The sequence below is a fragment of the Lissotriton vulgaris genome, chromosome 9 (assembly GCF_964263255.1).
Source record: "Lissotriton vulgaris chromosome 9, aLisVul1.2, whole genome shotgun sequence".
NCBI lineage: Eukaryota > Metazoa > Chordata > Amphibia > Caudata > Salamandridae > Lissotriton > Lissotriton vulgaris.
Window position 1 is genome coordinate 1117444195 of NC_141697.1, and position 20871 is coordinate 1117465065.

The 20871-nt window shown below is 45.9% G+C and overlaps 1 protein-coding gene across 1 annotated transcript in view; it reads right to left on the bottom strand.

Annotated features, from left to right (window-relative positions):
- The window catches only part of CCDC66 (coiled-coil domain containing 66), a 262436-nt gene that overhangs the window by 15366 nt on the left and 226199 nt on the right, over nt 1-20871 (bottom strand). The window contains exon 18 of the mRNA XM_086939128.1: nt 588-715. Coding sequence (XP_086795254.1) covers nt 588-715 — 128 coding nt within the window. The remainder of the gene's footprint in view (nt 1-587; nt 716-20871) is intronic.

Consider the following 20871-nt stretch of genomic DNA (forward strand, 5'->3'; position numbering starts at 1 on the left):
TGGTGGCACATTAGTACAGGGATCAGTGACATATCAGAGGCCACTGTGGCTCCATCTGCTTACTAGCTACAAACTTCAAGATGTTACAGGAACCACTAATTCCAAACATGGAATGACCTAATTGAAATAGATTCAAAAGCACCCAATAAAAGATGGTGTTGGCCAGATGTGCTTGGTATTCTGGTATTGCAAGCACAACATGTATGCTTAAGCAACAGAGATGGCTATGTTGGCACAGATGCCAAAACTTAAAGGTGGTTGCCATGGCACCTGTTCCAAAGCAGGGCTGAAGAAAAATGCTCGAGGAAGAACAACAAGCTGTTACATGACATGTGATCACGTTAAGCATAACAAAATAAATAAGGAGTGGAAGCCAGTGGAAACATCAGAAATGCACATATTCAGACCTCAACAAACTTGCTGTACATGCTTTGTCCTGTTGCGCCATCTTGCAAATCAGGGATTTCTCAGGACTGTGGAGGAAGAGCTAGGGGTGGTGGGCTACTAGCATTGCTATTTTCGTTACCAGCAGCCCAGGCAGCAAAAGACGAAAAACATTTAAACATGTAAAAAGAATATCACCATACCTGTCTCAGCTCTGACAACCCTTTCAGGATTGCTTGTTGTCTGTCCTTATTTTTCACAACATTGGGATTAAGCAAAGGGTCTCTCACGTGATCAGAGCTAAAAATCTGTCGAGGTTCATGGTCCCCACCTACAATATATGAATCAGACTGCTAAAATGTCCACAATAAAACACTACTTAAATATGTTACAGTTAATATAAAAGGGAAACAGCAATTACAAAACGGTCTGAACCATGCTTGCCATTACAACGAAAGCTTAACAATGAATGCGTTATTACCACACATGCCTTTACCTAGACCTGCCTTTACATATATATGTGTGTGTGTGTGTGTGTGTGTGTGTGTGTGTGTGTGTGTGTGTGTGTGTGTGTGTGTGTGTGTGTGTGTGTGTGTGTGTGTGTGTGTATGTATATATATATATATATATATATATATATATATATATATATATATATATATATATATATATATATATACAGCAACAGCAGTATTTCAGGGCTCCGCATTCCATCGACCCAGAAAGACCACACGAATCCAAACGTAAATAAAGGCACAGGGTTTATTAAAGTTTAGTCCAACAAAATCTGACGCGTTTCGGGCATCCGCCCTTGCTCACAGACAGTCAGTTAGTGCGGCATTCACATTTAAATACCCAGTGCTTCACAGTTTTTTTTTTTTTTGGTGTTTCAATTAGCATTTTTTTCATTAGCATTTTTTTATTTTTTCAAACACTACACCATGTGATCATGGAAAGGAAGGACAAACTCCATTGTGAGCACTACAAAGTCTGTTTTCCAAACATAAATGTTAACAGTTAATCTCTACTACACATTAGATGGTTAAAATCCACAATATGTAAAAAAGAGTTTGTTAAAATCCGTTATTTATAACAATGTATTCAATGGCCAATGAATGCAACAAACCAAATACAATCAGACGCAAATAAAATGATTGCTTATAATGCAAGCAGACTCAAGCAAAGAGAACCTTGTTATCATACATTCAAAAAGAAACTAAGTAGTCTTTTTAAATGAAACCCATACATTGTGCAAACTACGCAATCATGTGCAAATTTGCAAGTAAATATCCTCATAAAGTGCAAATGCAATGTGCAATTTATATTGTCTATATCAACATTATAAAGTGTCAAAGTGCCATTCTGTGCAAAAATTGCATAAATGTAAACAATTGGATAAAATCCAATATGAATGGGTTCTATGTCTCTTTTTGTGTAACAAGGCAATCAAAAACCAAAATGCTCGAAATGCAAAAGAGGCCAACAATGTAATTAAACCGAAAAAGATGGATCAGTAGTAGAAAAACCACTGTAGATAAATTCTGACGTGGTTATAAGTAAGGAAAACAGAAATTGACAAATAGTCCCGTGTGGCTATGTCCTAATAAAGTAAAAAAGTGTACCCCAAAAAATAACAGGTGGAAAAAAGCTTATATGGTAACAACCATGAAGCAATGTGTGATAGGGAAAATGAGAAAGTAAAAAAGTGTGTATATGAAATTCTGTGTAAAAAGATATACCAAAAACAATGATATTACTGACAGATGTTATTATGCATTAAGCAGAAAAATACGCAACAAAGGTTTACAGGAAAACGTGCAAATCTTCTGTATTGTTGAGCCCATTTGGAAATCTGCTGTCTAATTCCAAAATGAACTGGGACTCAAGTCTCCTAAGCATCCTGTCTCTGTCCCCACTCCTCGCAGGTTTGTCTACAGAGGCGATGACAAAGTATGATAGGCATTGTAAATCATTTTTATGATTGCTTTTAAAATGCCTAGCCACCGGATATGATGGGTCGTTGTTTACGATGGCACGGAGATGTTGTAGGATCCTGACATGCACAGGCTGTCGCGTACTGCCGACATATCTAAGTCCACATGTGCATGTTAGGACGTATATGGCAAACTCAGTTTTACAAGTGAACTGGCCCCTGATGTTAATTGGGTCAGCACTAAACGGTGTGTAATACTGAGTAGTGGATTTGCCAAATTTGCACGCCCTGCAGGAAGTGCAACGTTTGAAACCAAAACGAGATTTCATCCACTCTTGTTTCTTCCTAAGTTCAGGAAAATCATGACAGATATGTGATCTTAAGGAAGGGCCCTTCCGAAAGGTCACAGTTGGACCATCAGGCAGTCTAGGTTTTAACACCTGATCTGTTAGCAAGACCGGCCACCTTTGTGACATAATAGATTTTATTAGTCTTGCCTGCCTGCTATTGGCAGTTATGAGTCTTGGTGCTTCAGTACTATCATCAGGGACACTTCCAGATCTAGTGTTGTGCGTTTGGTCTAGCAAAGATTCGCGAGTTCTATAGTTAGCTTTCTGCAAAGCCACTTTAAGAGTAGATTCACGGTAGCCCCTTTGTCTGAATCTCTCCAAGGCTTCTTTAGTGCAGACCTCAAGATCAAATTCTGTGCTACATATTCTTTTGATCCTGAGTAACTCGCCTAGGGGGATATTTTCCACTACATGTCTAGGGTGGGCACTGCTGGCATGAAGAATACTGTTGCCAGCAGTGCTTTTTCTATGCAGTTTAGTTGCTAGGTGTCCGTTATGTACAAAGATTTTAACATCCAAAAACTCAGCCTCACAGTCACTGATAGATTTAGTGAATCTTAGATTCTCCTGGTTGGTATTGAGGCTAGTCACAAAGTCATCAGCACTAGCAATATATATATATATATATATATATATATATATATATATATATATATATATATATATATATATATATATATATATATATTAGAAAACAAAGGAGGCGGCACAATCAGGATATCTTTTTTCAAGCCTTAAGTAAGGCCGTGTAAGGCTGAAACGCGTTGGTGGGGTGAAAGTCTTGAAATAAATAAGGCTTGAAAAAAGATATCCTGATTGTGCCGCCTCCTTTGTTTTCTAAAATTGCTTGGGTCAGGATCCGACCCCTAGGCAGAGCACACACTGCTGAGCGCGTCCAGAGGGCTGAGGGATCACTTTGTATGCATATATATATATATATATATATATATATATATATATATATGGCGAAACTTGTCACTCGGAACACAGGATGCCCGGATATTTAGTAACAAAGAGCCGACCCAAAAGTGCTGGTGAACGGTGATTTATTTCATAAAAGCCAGCGCTGCCGCCATGATGCGTTTCGCCTCCAGGGAGGCTTGATCACATGACTATATATATCTATACAAAGTGCCTTTAGCATTCGAGAGGCACACAACAGTTCACTGCCCTCCGGGCTTCTCACTCAGCATGCCTTTCCACATCACATTGTTTCAGGATGCCCACAAGTCCCAGCAAACCTGTGATTGACATTGCACTGAGCACACGCCTTCTGGGGACTTGATCAAATAAAAGGCCAGTAAAGAAATTGGTGCAATTACGAGTGTTTTTTTCTGCAGCCCATGAGGAAGGGGTGGTTCCCTGAAAAGCGTTGGGCATCCTGAAACTATGTGATGTGGAAAGGCATGCTGAGTGAGAAGCCCGGAGGGCAGAGAACTGTCGTGTGCCTCTCGAAAGCTAAAGGCACTTTGTTTATTTATATCGCTACACGGCGGCCTGGGCGTGGAGAAAGCACCATTGTGTGCTGTGAAAAGGAAGGCTTTCAGCATCACGAGGCTGGTTTCCAAACAATTTGGGATGATTTCAAGCACAGGACTCATTGTGAATAACAGCGTGCCTAACTGCAAACACAGCCTACTGAAGGTATTTGAAGATTAAGCAAAATATATGTGAAAACTCTCGACCTTACTAAAAGAGGATATTAAAATGTGCACCAAATGAAAGGACCACAAGTCCCAGCAAACCTGTGATTGACGTTGCACTGAGCACACGCCTTCTGGGGGACTTGATCAAATAAAAGGCCAGTAAAGAAATTGGTGCAATTACCAGTGTTTTTTCCTGCAGCCCATGAGGAAGGGGGTGGTTCCCTGAAACGCGTTGGGCATCCTGAAACAATGTGATGTAGAAAGGCATGCTGAGTGAGAAGCCTGTAGGGCAGCGAACTGTTGTGTACCTCTCGGCTTCAGGGGCGTTATAGATAGTTGGACATTTCACTTGTACAAAACCATAGAAATTCACCCATTATAGTTAGTTCAGCTAACTGTAACTCCCCCCCCAGCCCCCCCCCACCCCAGCCCCCCCCCGCAATGCACTGCTGATGATGTCACATATTACATCACTCATGACATGGTCAGTGACACCAATCATGACATCACTGATGACATCTCAAATTACATCACTGATGACATCATCCAGTGAATGTGTTTTTGTGAAATTTAAATATGTTTTATATATGTATATGCTGAGGTCGATGGAAGAATAAGTGGGTATACAAGTGTCTAAATGGATGATTTTGTTTGTGTGAAACTGATTGCATAACTGACTGATTAAGTGTATTTTAGTGAATACATGGGCTAGTGAGTAATCTTTAAATGTGTAAATATCTGGATCAGTCTCATTTTGTGTACAAGTGGCAGCATCTGTTGGTGAGTAGCTACATGAGTGTCTATATTTTCGTTATTAGTTGGTTTTTTGAGTTTCAGTATGAGTGTCTGAGTGGTTCGCTGGGGGGTCTTACTTTGTGCATAGATGCATGAATGAGTGAGTCCCTGTTTGTATGTGTTGAAGACAGCATGTGTGCAGGACTGTATGGGTGGATGAGTGTGTATGGGTGTGTTGGTGAGTGAATGACCATCTCAATAGTGTCTTTATGAGTAACTACATATGTTTCAAACTAGTATATGTGAGTATTGGTGTATGTAACTTTGTATATGTGAGAGCGAGAGATTGGAAAAGTACCTATATAAATGAGTATGCGTTTCTATAAGTGATTGTTTAAGAGAGTAAGTATGTGCTAGTTTCTGTAGAAGTAAGTGCAGTGGTGTGTGTATAACTGTATACGCAAGTAAATGGATGTTTGATAATTTCTTTGCATGTGTGACTATGTGTGTGAGTAACTATGTATGAGTGGCGGTGTGTAAGTGTATGTATAGGTGTATGATGAGTGAGTGCATGTCTGAGTGACTGTATAGGGCTTTTGGTGAATGAGTGGATGTGTGTGTAGATCTTGGAATTAGTGACTGGGTATGTTGTAACTGGTATTGGTGTGTCCATTGATTTGAAAATGGTATTTTGTATTTTAGAGTGTGTGTATCAAAGGTTATATTAGGGTGAGAGGAGGTCTGCAACTGCATCACAAGGATGAGGTCATCAGTGATGTCATTTGAGATATCATCAGTGATGTCACGGACCATGTCATGAGTGATGTAATATGTGACGTCATCAGCAGTGCATTGCGGGGGCGTGAGTTATAGTTAGCTGAACTAACAATAACGGGGGAATTTCTAGGGTTTTGTACGAGTGAAATGCCCAACCAACTATAACGCCCTGAAACCTATGTTTTTTTCAGTGAATTTCTAAGGTTCTTTAAATGCTAATTTCTAACTATAACGTACCTGAAACCTATGCTTTTTTCAGTGAATTTCAAAGGTTTTTCAAATGCTTGTTTCTAACTATGCCTACAGAGGTAGGACATGTGAAGGAAGAAGATAAAACACACAGAAAGAAGCAACAGAAATACAGAAAGAAGCAACAGAAGTCCACAAAGACGAAGAAAAGTACAGGAAGAAGCAAGACATGTGCAGAAAGAACCAACAGAGGAGCAGAAAGAGGCATTGTTGCAAAATCATCCTGTGCCCACAACTTTTTCAGTCAGGTACTGGTGGTAACTGACTCTGACTAACCAGGCCTAGAGCCAGTGCTATGCTAAAAGACACTTAGAATACAGTGAAAACACCTACATACACTAGGGAACACTAGGGAACACTATGCCTTGGGGTACCCCTATGATTAGCATGACCTCCTCTGTAAGGCCCTAGTACATAATAGGGCAGGGGATTTAAAACTACCTCTTAGTGGAGTGTTCGCACAGTGGTAAAGGGAGGGGGGGGCCTGAGGTGACGTGTGCAAACAGGCCCTGTGGCCGTTTTAAATTGGAAGATTAAGTTCCCTTGAATCCTGACGGCCCTTAGTGTCCAACTAGCCAACCAGGTACCTCCAGTAAGTGCCACAGAGCTACGTTGCAGAGTGGTGCAAAAAGGGGCGTGGCCTGAATTACCTCTCGGCAACGCAGTGCACTGTTGCTTACTGGAGGTACCTGGTGGGGTTGTTGGCCCCCGGGGAACCTCAGGATTGAAAGGGAATTAATTCCCCAACTTTAAACGCACCACAGGGCTTGTTTGCACACATGGCACCTCAGGCCCCACCCCCTCCCTTCACCACTGTGCAAACGCGTCCTGTGGCGCATATTAAGTTGAGGGATTAAGTCCCCTTCAATCCTGAGGGCCCCTCGGGGCCAAGTAGCCTACCGGGTACCTCCAGTAAGTGCCACAGAGCTACGTTGCAGAGAGGTGTAAATAGGGGCGTGGCCTCTGAACACCTCTCTGCAACGCAGCTCCCTGGCGCATACTGGAGGTACCTGGTGGGCTAGTTGGCCCCCAGGGACCCTCAGTATTCAAGGGGAATTAATTCCCCAACTTACAACGCGCTAGGGTGCGCGTTTGCACAGTGGTGAAGGGAGGTGGCGGGGCATGAGGTGACATGTGCAAACACGCCCTGTGGCGCGTTTTAAGTTGGGGAATTAATTCCTCTTCAATCCTGAGGGTCCCTGGGGGCCAACTAGCCCACCAGGTACCTCCAGTAAGCACCACTGTGCTGCGTTACAGAGAGGTGGGCCAGGCCACGACCCTTTTTACACCACTCTGCAAAGCAGCTCTGTGGTGCTTACTGGAGGTACGTGGTGGGCTAGTTGGACCCCAGGCTCAGGATTGAAGAGGAATTCATTCCCCAACTTAGAAAGCGGCACAGGGCGCGTTTGCAAACAGGTCACCTCAGGCCCCGCCCCCTCCCTTCACCACTATGCAAACGCGCCCCATGGCGCGTTTTAAGTTGGGGGATGAAGTCCCCTTGAATCCTGAGGGTCCCTGGGGTCCAACTAGCCTACCAGGTACCTCCAGTAAGCACCACAAAACTGCATTGTAGAGAGGTGTAAAAAAGGGCGTGGCCTGGACACCTATGACTGCAACGCAGCCCTGTGGCGCTTACTGGAGGTACCTGGTGGGCTAGTTGGCCCCAAGGGACCCCCAGTATTGAAGGGGAATTAATTCCCCAACTTAAAACGAGCCACAGGGTGCGTTTGCAGAGTGTTGCTGGGAGGGGGCGGGGCCTCAGGCACAATTGCTTCTTTTTTTTCTTTTTCTTTTTAAGAAGGGGGCTGTGTGGCCCCCTTCCTTTTCTTTTTATGGGCCCTGGGGACCCTATCCCCCACGGCCTGACCCCTATTTTTTTATTTTTATTTTTGGAGGGGGGCTACGTGGCCCCCCTCCTCTGGCCATTCATGGCCCTGGGGACCCCATCCCCTGGGCCGGCCTTTGCTTGCTTTCTTTTCTAAAAAATAAAAAATGTATTATGGGGAGGGGGCCGCGTGGCCCCCCTCCAGGGCTACTTCTGGCCCGGGAACCCATCCCCCGGGGCCTGGCCACTTCGCTGCGAACAGCGGGGGGAGCCCCAATGCCCCCACGGTCTCTGCCGGTTCCCTGCCTCTTTCAGCAGCCGGCATTGCTTTTCCACATGGGGAGCTGCTGACATGCAGCTCCCCGTGTTGAAAAACAATCTGGTTTCAATTTTGGAAGAGAGAGCAGGCTTCCAGGCTACCCACTGTCAAGCAGGCAGGGAAATCAAATCAAATCAAATCAGGTGTTTGTTAAGCGGGACTACTCACCGGTAAGGGTCTCAAGGCACTGAGGGTGTGGGGTTAGCAGGTTCGGGTCTTTTTGGTGTGGGGGACCACGACGTAGGAGAGCTGGGCTCATCGCAGGGTCCTTTGGGATGCGTGGCAAATGAGTTGGCTGTTCAGGTATGCTGGTCCGGTGTCGTGGAGGGCTTTGTGAGTGTGGGTTAGCATCTTGAAGGGGACTCTAGCTTCGATAGGGATCCAGTGGAGTGTGCGCAGGTGCTGAGAGATGTGGCAGTGGGGCTTGGCAGGTTGAGGACCAGTCTTTCGGCGGCGTTTTGGATGTTCTGTAGCTTGCAGGTGGGGTTTTTGTTTATTCCGCCGTAGTTGAGCCTACTGGTGACCAGGGGGTGAGTGACGGTCTTTCTGTGTTCTAGGGGGATCCATTTGAAGGTCTTACATAGGAGGCGGAGGGTGTGGAAGCAGGATGACGAGTTGATCTGGAGGTCCATTTTGAGCTCGGAGTCCAGGATGATTCCCAGGTTGCGCACGTGGTCCGTGGGGGCGGGTGGGCTTCCGAGAGCGGGTGGCCACCAGGTGTCGTTCCAGGCGTCTGGGTTTGGGCCCATGATGAGTACTTCCGTTTAGTTGTAGGCAGCTGTTTTTCATCCATTTGGCGACAGCTTCCATGCCTTCTCGAAAGTTGTGCCTGGCGGTGTTGGGTTAGATGGATAGGAAGAGGATGAGTTGGGTGTCGTCTGCGTATGACACAATGTTGAGTCCCTAGGTTCCGACGATGGGGGCGAGCGGAGCCATGTAGACGTTGAAGAGCGTAGGGCTGAGGGAGGACCCCTGGGGGACTCCGCAGGTGGTAGGTATAGGGTCTGAGAGAAAAGGGGGAGTCTGACCTGCTGCGTTCTGCCAGAGAGGAAGGAGCGGATCTAGTAGAGGGCCTTGTCTTGGATCCCTGCGTGGTGGAGTCTGCGTATTAGGGTGCGGTGAGAGACTGTGTCGAATGCCGCTGAGAGGTCGAGGAGGATGAGGGCTGCCGTTTCTACTTTGTCTAGTAAGGTACGGATTTCGTCTGTTGCGGCAAGGAGGGCGGTTTCCGTACTGTGTTTTTTTCTGAAGCCGGATTGGGAGGAGTCGAGGATGTTGTGCTCTTCGATGAAGGTGGCGAGTTGGCTGCTGATGGCTATCTCGATGACTTTTGCTGGGAACGGGAGCAGGAAGATGGGTCTGTAGTTTTTGAGGTCAGTGGGGTCCGCCGAGGGTTTCTTCAGGAGGGGGTTGATCTCAGCGTGTTTCCAGTCGTCAGGGAACGAGGCGGTTGCTAGGAAGCGGTTGATGGTGTGGCAGAGCATGGGTGCGATGGTGTCGGCGGCTCTGTTGAAAATGTGGTGGGGGCAGGGGTCCGTTGGGGCCCCGGAGTGGATTGACTTCATCGTCTTCAGTGTGTCTTTGGTGGTGAGGGCCAGCTGTCCATCGCTGGCTTCAGGGTGTCGGGGGTGGTTGGTGAGGGTTCAGCGTGTTGGTTGTCATCGTCGAAGTTGTTGTAGATGCTCTTGATTTTGTGGTGGAAGAAGGTGCGGAGTTTGTCGCAGAGATCTTGCGAGGGAGGGATGTCGGTGGACTCGCTGGTTGGTTGGGCGAACTCTTTGATGATGTTGAAGAGTTCTTTGCTGTTGTGTGCATGAGTGGAGATTCTGTCTTCAATCGCTTTTTTTCTGATGAGTTGGTGGTGGGCGTGCGAGGCGGCTCTGAAGTTGTTGTGGGCTTCTGTGGATTTGGTGTTCCTCCAGGGCTTTTCGAGGCGGCAGCAAGTGCGTCTAGACTCTCTAAGTTCGGTCGTGAACCATCTAGCTTTCTTGGCGTGGGTGTTGTTTTTCTTGAGGGGGGCAATGGTGTTGGCGCTGTCGGAGATCCATCTTTGCCGGGTTCGGGCTGCGGTGTTGGCGTCGTCGTTTTCCGCGATGGTTGGGGTGGAGTTGCTGAGTGATGAGGTTAGCTGGTCGTCGGTGATTCTGGTCCAGTTTCTTCGTGGGAGCAAATGCTGGTGTCTGTGGACGGTGGGTGTTCGTTCTGAAGGTGAAGTGGACGCATCGATGGTCAATCCATGGGAGTTCGGTCGTGTGGCTGAAGGAGATGGAGTTTCCTGTTGTGAAGAGGCGGTCGAGGGTGTGTCCTGATGAGCGCGTGGATTCTGTCACGATCTGGCGGAGTCCAATGTTGTGGAGGTTGTCCAGGAGCGATGTGGTTCTGGGGTCCAGTTGGTTGCCGAGGTGGAAAGGACAAAAGGATTGGTCCTATACAGAGGGAGCTGCCTTTCAGTAGGTCACTCCATGCAGCAGCAATGCTGGCTTCTGCAGGAGATGGGGACCCAGCTGGGACCGTGGGGGCCTTGAGGATCTCCCGCGGACCCTTGCACACTGGAAGCCCAGGGAAATGGAGTTCCCAGGGCCAAAATCGGCCCAGGGAGGGGGGACCATGTGCACCCCCTTCCCGTTTGTATATATTTAGATAAAAGCTGGACCACATGCAATGGGGTCACACGGGGCCAAAATCAGCCAAAAGAGGGGAGCCAAACAGTCCGCTCTCTTTTAAATATATTTAAATTAAGACCGGGTCCAGCGGGATGGAGTTCCCAGGGCCAAAATCGCCCATCCTCTATTGAGTTATGGCTGAGCCCCTGAGGAGGAGGATAAAAATCAGCCCAGGAAGGGGGGCCGTGTGGCCCCCTCCCCCATCAAATTATTGCAGGCCCTGGGGGCTAGGGTCCCAGGGACCAAAATCATCCTGGGAGGGGGGGGGGCTATGTCAGCCTCCCACCCAAATGTGGCCTGGCCATTCACGCACCCACTTACCCACACACAGATACACACAGAAACACACACACACACACTCACTCACAGACCCACTTATACTCAGCCACCCTATCACAGACCAACTCAAACTCAAGACTCACTCACTCACTCACAGACCCACTCAGACACACACACCCACCCACTCCCACTGAGACACTCTTGCGCTCGGTCACACACTCATTTTCAAAGGCTACAATTAGGAAATAAAATTTGAAAAACATTAGAAATTCACTGAAAAAAACCAAAGGTTACAGGTATGTAATAGCTAGGTTCACATTTCACTCATACAAAACCAGAGAAATTCTGCAGTTGCAGTTACCGTAGCTAACTAACTTTTGACCCTGCAATGCACTGCTTTCAACCTCACATATTACATCACTCATGATCTGGTCAGTGACATCACTGATAACATCTCAAATGACAGATTTAGGGTATAGGTTTTTTGGGTGGGAAGGAATTTGTTTAGGGTGGGTATGGGACTATAGTTTGAGAGCTGTTACTGGTAATAAAATACGTATTTTTTTAAATTATATTGCATATAAATACATGTATACATAACAATAAGCATGCATTTTACACACACACACACACACACACACACACACACACACGTAAAAATACACACATACATACTTATATTTGTATGTATATTTATACAAATACATATATTTTTTAAAGCACATACGCTTTTACCAAGCATACCTTTTCAAAGAAAATGTAAATATTTAGCAGATAACTAGAAGGGCATCACACACATACACACACATATATACATTATATATATGAAAAGGCTTTATAGTTACTTTTGTGTTGTAAAGGCAAGCATGGTAAAGGCATGTGCGCTATACAAGTATCAATTTACAAGTATCAATTTACATTTACATGCATGGTTCCATCATTCAACCAATCTAGAAACGTATGCTAACAACAGCATAACATTTAGCAAGGCTCTTGCTCAAATTTCTGGAAAACATGTGACCCCTACCATTAGCAGGCAGTATAGTATGTGGTACACACATGGGATGATATCAGCAAATATTGTTATAATCCCACTTGAAAGGCAGTCCGTTAAAACAGCAGGAAATGTGATGCCACTTAAATCATAAAACAATGCATGCATCTTCTAAGCAATCACATTTTGTGCTAAAGAGGGATCCTTGGTGGTGGGAAAATAGAATAAAAAATGAGCTGGATAAAATATTAAGGTGAAATGCGGAGAAAAAACAATTTCTTGTAAGGAAATACTTTTTTTGTATGGTTGTCTCCTTTTTTGACTTATGCTGTTGATTTTTCCTCTAGAGCGTACGGAAGCCTGCCAACCAGACCTTAGTACCCTGACTCAAAAGTGTAGGTCGACTTGGGTGTACCCAATTGCAATGAGCCAACTTACCTGCAAGTCCCTAGTAAATGGTACACTGGTGCACAGGGTATTTAAGTTAGAGAGGTACACCCCCAAAGCTTGCAGCACTGATTGTGCTACACCTGTGGTTCTCCCAACGAAAACAAGTCCAGCACTGCAGACTGGTAGAGCAGTTGTGCACTGCTAGCCGGACTTTGCCATTGAAAGTAATGGTAAAGCCACCACACCCCCTGGACTTGTGTGTAAGAGGGAAAGAGGGGGGGGGATAAAAAGAAAGATAGGCTTAAAGACACACCTAAAGTAGCCCAGAGGGGGAGGAGTCACGAGCCACATCCCAGTCAAAAGGGAAGGAGTATCAGGGGAAGATGTCGAACCCCCTTAAAGGCAGGGGGATGCTTTGACTAACCAGCCAGGGCACAAAAAAAAGAGGCGATGCAATGAGCACCAAAAAGGCACCAGCTGGTGACAAGTCCAAAGGGTTGGCGAGTGTATGGATTAGATGGGAGATTGCCACCTTAGTGTCCCTGGGTGGAGAGAACAATGAACCTTTGGCCCACTGGCCTGCTATCATGGACAAGTATAGGTAGTGACAACAGTTAATGGAGTGGAGGTGAGGACTATGAGGGATACATGTGCCAGTATAGCCATGGTAAAGGCTTAACAGTTTTCCCCAGACCAGATCCTACCCAAGGAGGTGCACTAGGATGTCAACGCTGACAATGTCACAACGTCACAACCAACGTCTATGGAAGGAGTTACTGGCCCAAAGAAGGTAGCTGTTCCCCCTATGAGCAAATATATCAAGATTCCCCCATGGTCTAGTCTTAATTTCTCATGTGGCGTAGCTCACAAAATGCAACAATTAGCCTTCAAATTAGTACAGGGACAACAATATCTTTTCTTTCGTTAGATATATTTTATTTCTTTTTTTTGTTAGTTTATCAAAATTATTTAAAATATTTTTTTCTTTTTTGGATCTTTTCTTGAGTGTACATCAATTCATGAACATAGGTAATAATCCAATCAATTTTAAAAATACAAAAGTGAGTGACATAATTTTTGCAATCTATCCAAAATGTACTATATATTTTACAAAATAAGTGAAGAAACAACTAATACCCTGTCTAACACACACTGACTCACATACACACCACTCATTCATACATGCCTACAGTCATATAAGCTCCAAAACAATTTCTAAGGTTGAGGTAACACAGATAGTCAATGTGCTTTTTCCACGCCAGGTCTACCCGCGTTTCGGTGGGTTCATACCACCTTCCTCAGGACCAGCTCAGAAATAGTTTTACTCTTCCCTCATCTTGTGTGTGCAGGGTACCTTAAACTAAGTGATGACCAGACGTTATGTGGTCTTTTTCAAGTATGGATAGTGTCTTTTCTTTTAGAGATACATCAGCGACACCGCAAATCTTTCATAGATGCATCAGTTTGGAACTGCTTCTTATCTTTGTTTGCGTGACAGATTCCAACGGTTGCACTGGTAGGGTTCTTCTTTCGATTGTTCCCAATTTCTTAATGAATGCGCCACTTGAGGGCCAATTCTTTTGTCTCAATGCGAGGGAGATGCAGGATGGGACGATTCTGTTCTTGTGGCTCTCTTTCTAATTATCCTTTATAGATCTTGTGGGAGATATAGACTTGGATTTTCTTGTACCTCATCTATAGTCCAGAATGACCATCTTTTCAATACTTCACTTTCAGGATTATCACTGATTGCAATGGTATGCACGACGTACACGGTCCTCCTGCCTGGTCTCAGCTGTTCCCCCTGCCATCACAGTGGAGTGTTTACTGGGCATTGATTCGGAGACTTCTACTTGGGCAGAAGTCGAGAGGAGGACCAATCCATCCATTATGTGCCTCCATGAATGGGTGTGGGTCACCAATAGAGCACATAAGGCCCTAAGAGAGAGTTAAATGATCCTGGAGCCTGAACCCATGGACTAGATCAAGCCAAGAGGAACTTCATAAAGGCTGGCAGCCAATCCTCCAAATGTCCACAGGCCCAAAAAGAACCAAACCCTCAGGGAAAAGGCCTGGTGCCTGAATAAGCGCTGACCCTTGGAAACTTGTAAGATCCTGAAGAACTCCAATGGGCAGGGGGTCCCTCCAGGGAGGCCCTAAGCAATGAACAAAGGACCTGTTCCACTCTGGAAGACCTGAAGCAGTTAGCTGCTAAACAGGTATAAGGAGATACCTTGGTACTCTTAAGGTATACTGAGACAAGGGGCTCCTGTACAGAGACCCAAGTGAACCCAAGCCAGGGGCATTCAGCAGACTAATGACTGCTCAACAGTACAGGGAGTTTCTCCTGGCACACAATATTCCTTTGGCTGGGCACATGTGGCAGACCTACACATGAAGAAATCTGGTCCCAGATGTCTGAGAAGGTCAAGGAGTCTAGTCACACCTGTGTGACCTGCGAAGCCAGTGGCAAAGAAGAAGGCAAGCCAAAGGCTTACCTTCTACCACAACAAGTGGTGAGGACACCCTTCAAGAGGGTGGGAATAGATACTGTTGGTCCCTTAGACTCACCCACAGCGTCAGGTAACAGGTTCATCCTAGTGGTAGAGGCCCATGCCACTAGGTATCCTGATGCCACCCCACTTAGGACAGTCACGGTCCCTGCAGTGACTAGAGTCTCCCTTTGAATCTTCACAAGAGTTGGGCTCTCTAAGGAGGTTAATTCAGATATGGGCATTAATTTCATGTCCCCATATCTGACAGCAATGTGGGAAAAATGTGGTGTGACTTACAAGTTCACCACCCCATATCATCCCCAAGGAACTCGTTTAGTTGAGAGATTTAACAAAACCACAAAAGGCATGATCATGGTTTTGCCTAAAAACCTCAGGAGGACATGGGGCATTTTCCTCCCATGTCTATTGTCTGCACACAGGGTGGTCCCTCAAAAAGAAGTTGGCTTTAGTCCCTTTGAGCTGTCCTGCGAGAGAGGTCCACTCAGCTTGGTTAAGAAAAGAGACCTTCTGAAAGAACTTAAGCAGGACACATTGGCCTATATGCTTGGCCTTCGCTCTAGAATGGCTAAGTACATGAAGGCAAACAACAATCTGGTATGACCAAATGGCATCCATGGTGAAATGAAATACGAAAGAATCCGGGGGTCTAGAGTCACAACAAATCTATGCTCTCTGAGGACTGTATTAATCAATTCTGTCTATATAGTACTAGAATGGATAGTGTAACAGTCCATTTTAAATGTATACATACCAACGCAAAAGACCACTAGCAACGGTAGGTGAGACCCAAGATCCAGATAATGGATTACCATCAAAGTTCTTGTTAGTGATCTAATTTTATCATCTGGCCATCCACAGTACAGGGCTGGAACGTCTCTAGATCATTTGAGACTAATTCCAGTGCCGTCTGGTAGGACTGGGGTCAGACCCACAATCACATGTCGACCATGCGTGGGATCACTAAATGGAAAAAAGTGCAGTGCAGAATGTGAGAGTGTAAGGATGTGATATTAAAAAGAATAGAGGAATTACAATAAGAAAACTTAAATGTCTGTAAGCCTCTTTCTATTAAAAACCAGAACAGTGCAACATCACAGTATAAACAAATGACTGTTAAGGGGCCAACATGTTTGTGCCTGAACGGGGATTCACTCCCTAGGCTTTCATCAGGGCCTCTGTTCTTATATATGATTGCTACTGCAAGTGAAAGTGTGCTCTTAGTTATACACAACAAAACAGTGACACTACAAAGGATATAAATTCTTTTAGTCCTCCATGTCAGCTGGTGTATCAATCACCCTTCTTGATAGGGGAAGACCCCTCACCTCACCTGGACCAAGCTCAGAGTAAGGGAGGCCACGCTCTCTCCGTCGTTGCCCCGAACTGAATCTGAGGTTGGGGGAGGCCTGTGATGTTGCACTGTTCTGGTTCCAGTCCTACCAGACGGCACTGGAATTAGTCTCAAATGATCTAGAGACGTTCCAGCCCTGTACTGTGGATGGCCAGATGATAAAATTAGATCACTAACAAGAACTTTGATGGTAATCCATTATCTGGATCTTGGGTCTCACCTACCGTTGCTAGTGGTCTTTTGCGTTGGTATGTATACATTTAAAATGGACTGTTACACTATCCATTCTAGTACTATATAGACAGAATTGATTAATACAGTCCTCAGAGAGCATAGATTTGTTGCGACTCTAGACCCCCGGGTTCTTTCGTATTTCATTAATGTGCAAGGGGACTTTAACCTGGGCAGGTCTTTAAACTCCCTTAGACCCTCCAATCCCTGTTTTTGTTTTCATCCATGGTGAAATACCAACTAGAACAACTGGTGTGGGTCTTTGAGCCAGGGTCTTACATGGCAAGTTGAAACAGCCCTACCTCATTTTAGAGAAGGGAGAAGTAACCTACTTCGTGGATTTAGGTATTCCCAGGAACTCTCACTAGGTGATCCATGTAAATAGCTCAAGCAGTACCAAGAAAGGACAGTCGTCACCTTGTTAATGGCAATAGATGGGGGCGAGGAAGTGAGTTACTCTCTCCCAGACCTCCTATCTACAAATGAACAAGATGGAACTGTGGAAGGAGAAGTAGTTCTCTCCCCCACATTGACAGACCAGCAACAAAGGGACTGCTATCACTTACTGAAGTAGTTTGCTGGACTGTTTCTCTGACCCCCGGTCGGACAACATAGTGTACCCATGATGTGGATACCGGTGACAGCTTGCCGGTCAAGAGTAAATGTATACATAGACTTACCAGGTCAAAGAGCATCAAGGCTGAGGTTGCCAAGATGTTGGAGCCCGGGGTGATTGAGCTCACCAGTAGTCCATGGACCAACCCACTGGTACTGGTGCCCACAACCAACCCCAAATTGAGAAAACCTGAGGTGAGATTCTCTGTGGACTGCAAGGGCCTCAATGAAGTCACCGAGACAAATGCCCACCCAGTTCTAAGAGCTGATGAGCTCATTGATAAGTTAGGCCAGCTAAGTATCGGAGCCCCTTTGACCGGACATCAGGTTATTGTCAGAATGCCCTCATTCCAGAAGCCACAGAGAGGCCTGCTTTCTCCACACCTGAAGGCCACTTTCAATTCAAAGTGATGCCCTTTGGTTAAAGAATACCCATGCCACCTTCTAGAGGTTAGTTAAGTGTGTCTGTAAGGATTTAAGAGTTTCAGTACAGCCTATCTTGATGATATAGCTCCACCTGGGAAGATCACCTCGTCCACCTCAAGGACATGCTTTAGGCATAGCAGCAGGCAGGCCCGGCAATAAATGCAAGTAAGTGCCAGTCAGGGAAGGGCTCTGCTATGTAACTAGGCTACCAATTCGGTGGAGGCCACATACAACCTCTGCAGCCCAGGATCTTGGCCTGTGAGCCTCCTAAGACCCAGGCGTGAGCCTTCTTAGGCCTGTACTATAGAAGATTTGCGAAGGGTTATGGTACCATAGTGTACCATTGACTGACTTGACCTCCTAGAAGCAGCTCATAAAGGTTATCTGGACTGAGCAGTGTCAGAAGGCTTTTGACACTTCTTAAGGAAGCACTGTGCATAGCACCTGTCTTAGAGGTCCCTGCGAGTTTTTCGGCCAGACAGATGCCTCTGAAGATGGGACAGGTCAGTCTTTGCTATGGTTAGGACCTTGAAGAAGCTAAGACCTTACCAGTTTGGGATTCACTTCAAAGTTCAACCCGATCACAGACCCCCTCAAATGAATAATGCAGATGGGAGGAGAGAACCCCAAGTTGTTAAGTTAGTTCAGTTCACCACAGGGGATGCACTTTTCAGGGAACACAGACCTGGGACTGACCATGCCAATGCGGATGTCCTTTCCACGCTCTTCCACTTAGATGATGTGAATCAACAGAATGAAAGTTAGTTGCTCATCACCTTTCAACTGGGAAGGGGCCATGAAAGGAAATGCCTATTTTTGCATGGTAACCCCTTTCTTTTTCGACTGATGCTTCTCGTTTTGCGACTCAGAGTGCAATGAAGTCTGCTAACCAGATCTCCGTGCCAGTGCCCTGACCCTAAGGTGTGTCAAATTGGTTGTCCCTAATTGAAAGAAGCTAAAAACTTACCTGTAGGTCCCTGGTCGATGATACCCTGTATACACAGGGCATGTATGTTACATGAATCAATGATGGTGCCACCTTGGATGTTCCCCAAGTAAAACAAGTCCCGTATTCTGCCAGTGCAGACTTGTACAGCAGTTCTGCACTGCTTATCAGACTTTGCGATTCAAAGCAATAGCAACGCCTCCACTTCCTCTGAAAATGTGTGTAAGTCATCCCTCTGGCACGCCTTCTGAGTCCTAATGGCAGGGTGCAACATATGACACAGACAGGACATGTACTTTGCATGCCATGACAGTAAAACACACACATTTGCAGTTTTTACTGTGGAAAGACTTGGTTGCCTAATTAGAGAGTACAGGGTTGCAAGTTGACCTTTAAGATGTGCTAATTCCTGAACGGTGCGACCAAAGTTGGCACTCCAAGGTATCCAACAACTCCTTACATTAAGCTCGACTTGCATCTCAAGTTGAAATTATTGCAAGTTGTTGCACTGTGCAGCTTTAGCAAAACTGCCACTTTGTTACCATAAAATTACTGTGCCTTCCTGGGCACCCATGGAGCTTGCTCCAGGACACTGCTTTCTGCCATTTGTGGAGAGACATGCCAATGATTCTCAGGAAGGCGAACAATGAGGGATTGCAGATCAGGAAGTTGTCACCTCCCTTATGTAGAAAGGCACTTGGATGTTACGCCCAAAATGGAGAGGTGTGGTGCAGCGGCCAGAACGGCTGACTCCGGAGCGCGGGACTCGCGGTTCAATCCCCGGCGGCAGCTCAGCTCAGCACCCTGCGACTCTGGGCAATAGCTCACTTAATCTCCTCGGCTGCCCCCAGCACTGCGAGACCGGTAGGGGTAGGGGAGATTAGTTTATGCTTTGCAAATACCGGATACATACATACATAGGCAGGATTCAAAGGTGAAACCGCCATAGAAGAGCCGACGTGTAACATCAGGGGGGGGGGGGCTGCCACATATTTTAGGTAGACTACCTGGCATGGGATGCAGAGAGGAGACACCCGTTGCCAATCCACTTTCCCCTGGTGCCTGTAGGCCTGAAGTAGCCACACTCTGGTGATGGGTTAGGGAGGTCTGAACACCTATAGAGGGGAATCGGCATCTTGGGAGTGGGCAGAATTGTGCATCTTGGGATAGCTAGATGCCACACTCTACAGGAAGTGCTCACCAGGTGGGCGGAAACCTGGTAGCCCATTGCCTACCAATCACATCCTGCCCTGAGGACACTTTCCAAGCATAAAGGGACACCCTGACCTCAGATCCTGACTGGCTTAACCGGCTTAGAAGAATGACTGAGGAAGAACTGCCCTGCTACTCTGAGGGATCAGTAAAGAGAGGCACTGACAAAGACTGCATCTACAGCACTTGGTGGCTAGCGAAGAGAGGGACTGTGCCAGCCATCTCTTCCTCAATGAGACGTGGTCTCCAGAGCCCAATCAAGCCAAGAGAACTCCAAGGGCCAGATGAGTGGCATCCTGTTCGCAGCACAGGGACACAACAGTTAAAGAAGCCTGCTGGGGCAAGTTGGTAGCCCAATGTCCTCAAGTAGCTGCCACTGCGCAGCTCTGGGGCTCAAGACCCAAAGCACAGAGTTGCAAAACAGAGTGCTGTTGGGGATTTGTGGAGACACTGTGACCGCAACAAAGGGCAACTGATAGTCCAGTGGTGACTGGACTTTGGCCAAACTGGAGAAGACTTCAACTATGCAACCAGGACCTCCTAAACATGTTCTTGAATTGAGAAATTCCTGCTGGAAGACCCCAGTTGACCACAACGTACTTACAGTATCCTAGGAGTATCTTCAACATCCTTCATCTCGTGAATCAGGATCAGGACTCATGTACACCATCCTTGGAGCATCTTCAACATCCTCCATCCTGTGCATCAGGACTCCCCCATAGGGATCCATTGTAATGTGGATAAAGTGCCTGGAACTGCTGGAGGGCTGCTTCTTGACTGACTAGCTCCCTGCTGGAGTTGGTCACCCCAAGAACTTCTAACAGAATGCAGTGACACTTACCTACATTTTCCTTGAAAAATGTTTTAATAGTCCAATTCATTGACTTTGCCAAAGCTTGTTTACCGTTGTGTGAAATAGCTTTTTATTTGCTTGTTGAATCTGTATCTCTGGAACCCCCCGTGAATCTTATTCTTTCTAGTATCTAAATTCTAATAAAACGCCCTCTATTTTTATAAATTGATGTCAGAG